Source organism: Gekko japonicus, unplaced genomic scaffold (genome assembly GCF_001447785.1).
Source record: "Gekko japonicus isolate JY-2015 unplaced genomic scaffold, Gekko_japonicus_V1.1 scaffold574, whole genome shotgun sequence".
NCBI classification, from domain to species: Eukaryota; Metazoa; Chordata; class Lepidosauria; order Squamata; family Gekkonidae; genus Gekko; species Gekko japonicus.
Window position 1 is genome coordinate 222,405 of NW_015159725.1, and position 7,911 is coordinate 230,315.

Sequence of the window (7,911 nt, forward strand, 5' to 3'; positions counted from 1 at the left end):
TAGTAATATTGTACTTAGAAATGCAAGATTTTTCTCAAAAGAGTATTGTCCTTCTAAAAGTTGTTTTTTTGTATAATACAAAATGAATTGTATTATATTTTATTTTCTTGTGTGTGATATGAAAATACTGAGAAGCAGAACTATGTGAAGTTGCAAAGGATATACATCTATATATATAAAAGAAAGTCCCCTCACTGTAAAATCAACGCCCAGGCCAAACCTCTGGACCTAACAACACGAAATTCAGGGAGAGCACTCGTGACATGAAGCTCACTCGTGAACCACTCGTGAATGAAGCTCACTAGGAAGGGAATTGTTTTTTTTAGAAATTAGACCCCTAAGGGGGTCAAAATGGATAAAATGTGCTCCCCCCCATTGCTTCCTATGTGGCTGCCAGGCTGCTGCCTTCTTGCACCCTGCACCCTCTGATTGGTCAGTTACAGAGCTCAGTGTTTTGAGGTCAAAAAAACCCAGTTACAGGAGATTGTAGAGAGCTAATGACAGTTGAGGAAATTAGGAACAGCAAGACACCTGTCAAATGCAGCAATGCTGCTGGTCCAGCCTCCAGGATGGCTTCAAACATGCTCCCCCCATGTCCTACACCTGTCAGGCAGCTGTCTGTCAGGTGCAGCCACAAGTGCAGGGTGCTTAAAGCCATTCACCCCAGCAGTAACGCCTTAGCGATCCTGCAGACCCAGCCTTCACAACGGCTTATAATACCCCTCCCCCTCCTACATTGGACAGGCAGCTGCCTGTCAGGTGTAGGAGAGGGGGAGGGATGCTTACAGCTGTCGGGAAGGCTTGTTTAGCAGGACTTTCTTAACGCTGCTGATGGTCCAGCCTCCCCAATGCCTTTAAACACACTCCCCCCCAACACCAGACAGGCGGAAGTCTGTCAGGTGTAGGAGCAGGGCCAGGGTACTTTAATCCATCAGGGAGGTCGCCTGAGCAGAAATACCTTAGCAGGGTTGCTGGGTCAGCCTCCCCAGTGGCTTTAGACAATCTCCCACCTACCCCTCCTCCACCTGATAGGTGGCTGTCTGTCAGGTGCAGAGTGCTGAAAGCCAGTAGGGAGGCTGCCCAGGCAGCATCGCCTTAGTAGTCCTGTTGGCCCAGCCTTCCTGATGCCTTCAGACATGCTACCCTCCTACACCTCAACCCGCCTGGCTTCCCAGCCCACAAACTTCTCCTCAAAGTGGGGGCTCCAGTGATGCTGCTGCGAAACCTCAACCCACCCAAACTCTGCAATGGCACCAGACTGCAAGTGAAGGCTCTGCACAGGAACATCGAGGCCACACTGCTCACCTGCAGTGCTCAGGGAGAGTCAGTGTTCAAACCAAGCATACCACTCATACCATCAGAAACTCCCTTCGAATTCAAGATGCTGCAATTCTCCCTCAAGGTCTGCTTTGCTATGACCATCAACAAGTCCCAAGGTCTGAAGGTGGCAAGAATTGACTTAACAGACGACTGCTTCTCACATGGACAGTTCTATGTGAATTGCTCCAGGGTGAGCTCACCAAGCAGCCTGGTGATCCTAGCACCTGAGGGCAGAACCACCAATGTGGTCCATAGAGAGGTCCTTCAGCAGAGGGAAAAACCAGTACGTATGTCTCACCTCATTTTTTACACTACAATCTTCCCCATTAGAATTCCTACAACAAATGTTACAGTTCAAACTTCACATCATCAGTATTATAACTGGATTTACAGAACTTAAATACCGTAGCGAAGCATGGGTATCAGATTAGTATGTTGATATTTCTTTGAAACTGATTTTTCAAGATTATTTGCATACTTACTTGTTTTGCATTGACAGATGCGACAACCATTCTGGTCAACTCTGAAGTTGTAGACACAGTCTCTCTCAGTTAACGTGCAGTTCACGAGAGGATAACATGTGGGAGGACCTATTGTGATATAAGTTGGTTCTAAGGGGGAAAAGAAATGATTTGTTATAAAATGTTTAAAAATTGTTAAGATCTGAAAGACAGTTTTTATAGCACTGCCTGATATTCAGATATAGAATTTCATACACTCAGGTGACCAGGGAAAATTAACTACACTCATAGTACAACAGCCACTTTAGCCATCTGTTCGGGGAGTGGTATTTGATGTGGTACTCTTGTATTGCCTTCTACTATTTCATACCACCTACTCGTAAGACATTTGCTTGATACTGGGGATCTGGCTTTGCCCTTGACATAACGTGGATCAGGGTGCTAACTGATAACTGGGTTGCCACCTAAAGAACTCCAAAATAAGAAAAAACATGAGACCATAAGAAAATGATGTTTTATGTCAAAACATCACTATTATTGCATTTGAATATATACCAGTATTGAAGCTGCCTTTTACAGTTATGGTGCATTTCTTCTTTTTCTTGAGTACCTCTGCAATAAATATGTAAACAACCAGTGCCAAACTTAGTGCTAACTTGTACATAATGGTTTGAGCCTACAATGCCTTGCTGTAACTGGAAAATGGGGTTGAACTTACCTGTAACTATTGTTCATTGAGTGGTTACTTGTGCAGTCATACATGGGTACTGTGCAGGCCTTCTATGGAGAGGGTATTTTGTAGCTCAAAATGCTTAGAGATACTCCATCCCCCTCCCCACCACTGTTTCCTGCCTTTTCCAGCATGATATAGAGAAGGCAGAGAGGTCTTCCCTCAGTTCCTCTGCTGCCAGGGTAAGGTAATGGTTACCAAATTGAGTAGAGCTCAAAGCAGGGCAAAAGGAAGGGTTATTTGACTGTACAGGTGACCACCCAAACAACTGTTACAGGTATGTGCAACCCTGTTTTCCTCATTGTGGTACCTGCGCCGTCCCACATGCAAGACTAGTGAGCTAATTTATCAAACTTAGGAAGATGCGAGCTCTTAATTGAATAGATTTTGCAGGACCATACTTCCCACTGCCATGTCTCTTATGGCATTCACATACATCATGTAGCATCTTGCAAAGGTACAGGAGGAGAACCATATTGCAGACTTGCAGATGGAGACCACGGAGAGACCACAGAGAAAAGCTGCAGATGTAGACTGTGCCCAGGTAGAGTGGGCATAGATCTGCAATGGGCAGTCAACTTGTGCCAGTTTATAACAGTCTGTTGCCTGTGACTATCGATCTTGATGGATTGGGCTGACAGTTTCTTGTCTTTGCTGGAGCCTACTGAAGCAATTACTAAGCTGTCATTCTTCTGAAAGGATTTCGACCATACTATTCAGCTCACAGAGGAAGCGGCCACCCAGTGTCTCATCCCTCATACTCCAGTAGACCTGTTTACATGCCTGTCAATCAATCGCTGTTCTCTATCTTCAAAATCAGGATCGAAGTTGAGATTGGACTCCCTTAACATGTTCATCTCTTCATGACGTTCTTGTTGAAAACCTAGATCATTCATGCTGTATGGGCCCACTCCCTGTTGGTCAGAACTGAGACAAGTGTGTGAATCTCAGCTGTGGTCATAGTAGTCCATACTGGAAGTCTTGGTACGGGGATTGGGATGATGTCAAATACAATCCCATTGGAACCGACTGGGGAGGTGGTTTTGAATGGTGAGATGAGGGGGTTGATGACATAGGATGGACAGCTCTGAGTCCTGGATTTTGCTCTCTGAAATGGAACAGGACGGTGAGTGACCCGATGGAGAAGGCATTCTAAGAACTGGCACGGAGTCTCTGTCCAGTTCCATGGAGGTTTTGTGGGGAACCAGGTCCTTATGATGAGGATGAGAAGGGACTGGACAAAGGCTTCTCTATATGCTTATGTTTGTGCCAAACCTTCTTCAACAGTGGTTCCAAGGAGCTTAATTCTGGGGAATGCATGGACTGAGCCTGTGGGCTTTCCAGTGGGCTTATTTGGGTCCAGAATTGTAAGCTTCGGTCTCAGAATCCTTGGAACTGAGGACACTCAGATCCTTCTATCAGTAGCAGAAGGCAGCATAGTGCTTGGTCTTGGTCTCGAGTGGTGCCAACTAAGAGTTTTTTCCCCAGTGATGCTTTTAGGTGAGAGACTCTGTCATGCCCTTGCCTTCACACACATGGAACAGTGTGATATGTTGTATTCCTTGATGAGGCATACTAGGCATTGTTTGTAATCCAAGTGGGGAATTTTTGACCCACAAGGCCTGCATTTCTTCAAGACAACTTTTTGTGATATTCTGTAGGCTAACAGCTCTAGATACATTGATGAGGTAGGTTTGTTGGCAGTGGTTGCAGAGACAGAACTGAGGGAACGGTGCTCCACCCCCTCTATATCATGCTGTAAAAGGCAGAAAACAGCATGAGGGAAATAGACAGAGCCCCTCTAGGCATTTTGAGCTTCAAAAAATCCTCTCCGCAATAGGCCTGTTCACGTGCAGTATCCATGTGAGACTGCATAAGTACCACAACAATGAAGCTAACATTTTTCCAGCTTGCACTATCATGTCAGAATCATTTCATACCCTAGAATGAATTTACTAAGACACCTCTTGTTCAAGGATAAGAGAACCATTGATACAGATGCAGACAGAACAGCAATGTGCTGCACCTTACATTATCTAAGCTCCTCTTAGTCTCTGACATTTGGGAAAATAGGAAAAAATAGTGTGTTGGGCTTATCTGTATATCTGGATACCAAGGAAAACTTTGTAACAGCAATTTCTTCTGCAGTCTGCCGTCACATACAGTGATGATTAATAAAACAAGCTACATGCAATTTAAACAATATAACTTTAAAGATACTACCATTGCTCATCTCTCTAATCAGAATCAACTCCTGAATCTTCTGATGGTAAGCTTCCATTTTTATCTAAAATAATTTCAAAGAACTAAAGAGCTGCATGGATTGAATTTTTTCACTTTAACTTTTTGATCTGGTGTTTACAACACAGACAAATTACTTTAACAGAAGATGAAGGAATGTGGTGAGAGGATCTGAGAGTTTTACATGTCTGTATAGTATCTGGGAATGATAATAATCATTGATTATTTTACAAAGTTATTGTAAAATATTTTCGAGGTAGTAAATGGTATGTAAAAGTACTGTCAACTTTACAGAACAAAGCATTTTCAGCCATAATTCTAAGAGAAAATATGACCTTTGTTTCCCCAACATTTCCAGCTTTTTTTCAGGCTGTTAACATCTCTACCTTGCCATAGATTTTACATACAGAAATGTTACTATTGCATATGGATGGCTGATATAAATAAATGTGAAGCAACTGCAATTGTTTCCCTGTTAGTAGCCTCAATTCATTTATCTAAATTAGAGCCTTACCATATCAAATTCATTTCAGAACAGTTTTCATTTAATAAATTCACAGATCACCTCAAAAGCAACATAGGATCATTTCACATGGAGCATTATTTGCAAGGTAATTTAAGCCATTTTAAACTTGACTTTTTGTACTCATCATGTATATTTGAACATAAATACATGCAATCACCCTTAAATATGTAATTTTATCATGCTGTCCTTTGAATGTATTCAGGTAGGTAGCTGTGTTGGTCTGAAGCAACAGAACAAAGTTTAGGTCCAGTGGCACCTTTAATTAGAATCATAGAATGTTAGAGTTGGAAGGGGCCTTGCAGGTCATTCAGTCCAACCCCCTGCACTCTGCAGGAGCATAGCTGAAAGATAGCCCTACATATCTACAACATACCTGAAAGATGGTCATCCAGCCTCTGCATGACAATGTCCAGCGAAGGAGCATCCACCACCTCCCGAGGCAGACTGTTCCACTGCTCAACCACTCTTACAGTTAGGAAGTTTCTCCTCATATTTAGCCGGTAACGACTCCCTTGTAATTTCCACCCATTAGATCTAGTCTTGCAATCCGGAGCAAGAGAGAATAGATCTGCTCCATCTTCTACATGACAGCCCTTCAAATACTTGAAGACTGCAATCATGTCCCCTCTAAGCCTTCTCTTTCCCAGGCTAAACATACCCAATTCTTTCAGCCTCTCCTCATAACACTTGGATTCCAACCCTCTCACCATCCTGGTTGCCCTCTTCTGGACACGCTCGAGCTTGTCAACATCCTTCCTAAAATGTGGTGCCCAAAACTGGACACAGTACTCCAGGTGAGGCCTGACCATAGCAGAATAGAGCGGAACAAGAGGGAGCTTTCTTCACAGCCACATCACACTGCAGGCTCATGTTTAGCTTGTGATCAACCAGAACCTAGATCCCTTTCACATGTGCTGCTGTCAAGCCAAGTCCCTCTCATTCTATAGCTATACCTTTGATTCATACTGTTTTAACTACTGAATTATCGTGTTTATATTATTTTATATTGTCATTGTGATTCACCCTGAGCCCGTTTGCGGGGAAGGCAGAATAAAAGTTATTTATTTATTATTTATTTATTATTCACATTTTTATCCCGCCCTCCCCGGAGGCTCAGGGCGGCTTACAGGGCATATTGCCAGATAAAACCAAGTTGAAACAAAAAAATAAATTAATAAAGTAAGACCAACAAAGTTTAATTCTGGGTAGAAGCCTTCATGAGCATGCATGGTATCTGAAGAACTATACATGAACACAAAATTTTATACCAATATTAAACTTTGAAATGCATGTGAGCGTGGATATTTTGTCCTTTTGTTATCATCACTGATTAAAGATTCACAAGTGCTAGATTTATTGGGGATATTTTTTGGTATAGAATTATATAGAAGGAGCAATGCATATTTTAAATTTTGGGGAAATATAGGTAAAGTTTGCTGAATTGATCAGTAAATAATAAATTAAGAAGAGCTTGTGTATTGAATTAGATCTATCACAGGATCTTTAAGTGGAAGTGACTGATTAGCGAAATTATTACTCAAAGAATCTTTCAGGCTTTGCTTGTGCAACCTGTAATTACTCTAACAGAAAAGTACTGAAATCATTCAAATATTTTATTATTAGTATTATGATCCCTACAGATCTTAAATGAATTTGAAATGTGATTGTACTGGAAATTATACTAGCAGACTGATTCCACAAAGAAGACTTTGCAGCCTAAGCAGTAAAGAATAAGTTAGCGAACTCATTATTTTGTATTAGCAATTTCAGGTATTAAGTTGGGCTAACTGAATAGTGGTGTTCTTTTTAAAGTCTTCACTTATGTAAATAAATGAGAAACAGAAATACTGCACTTTAGACAATCTAGTAGCTATTTAGAAAGCTCCCTTAAGTATATCTGAAATAAATGTATGAGACAATCTCTAGGTAGGTAAAAACAAATTAACTTCTTAGGGAGACTTTAAGGGCCAATTTACATTTTACGTAGCTGATAATTTGGCTATTGCCCATTGTGTGCTTCCTGTAAAAAGTATGATGCAAACACTCACTGAAGGGGTTGTATTATTGTGTCTCTATCTCATGAATTATAAATTTGGCAAACAACTGAATGAACTTGCTTTCATTTAACATTTGTTTACTCTCACAGTATACTTATATAGGATTCTTTCCAGCATATAATCACTTAACAAGGTAGTCGGAGAGTGATTCAGCAAAGATTCAGCTTTATTCAACAACTCGAACACAACTCCAACACAGATCAACATCTGATAGCCAGAACAGCTTTTACATTGCAGCTGTTCTGCTTTTAAACTCTCCCGGCTAATGTAGCCACACCTACTGTACATTTACCAACCAATAAGGTTGTATGCATAAGGACCAATCACGGACGTTCCCGCTCAGGGAGCTTGCTGACAAGTGATTGGTTGGTTCTTCCTGGGCTATCAATGCGATTGGATGGATTTGGATCCTAGCCCAGGACGAAGCTTAACATTGTACTTCAATTAGATGATTCATGTTTTGCAATGGCAGCTATTGAATACATTACAAACTTTCAGCTGAGGTGATTTAGCTAAGAGGGTACTGTGTGGGGGGACTGTGTGTGGGAGTGTGTGGATGAGTTGTGAGTTGTTGCA

General features: G+C 41.7%; 1 protein-coding gene across 2 annotated transcripts in view; it reads right to left on the reverse strand.

Annotated features, from left to right (window-relative positions):
- The window catches only part of CRIM1 (cysteine rich transmembrane BMP regulator 1 (chordin-like)), a 204,026-nt gene that overhangs the window by 57,802 nt on the left and 138,313 nt on the right, over positions 1–7,911 (reverse strand). For both annotated transcript variants that reach the window (XM_015423500.1, XM_015423434.1), the window contains one exon: positions 1,803–1,931. In XM_015423500.1, coding sequence (XP_015278986.1) covers positions 1,803–1,931 — 129 coding nt within the window. The remainder of the gene's footprint in view (positions 1–1,802; positions 1,932–7,911) is intronic.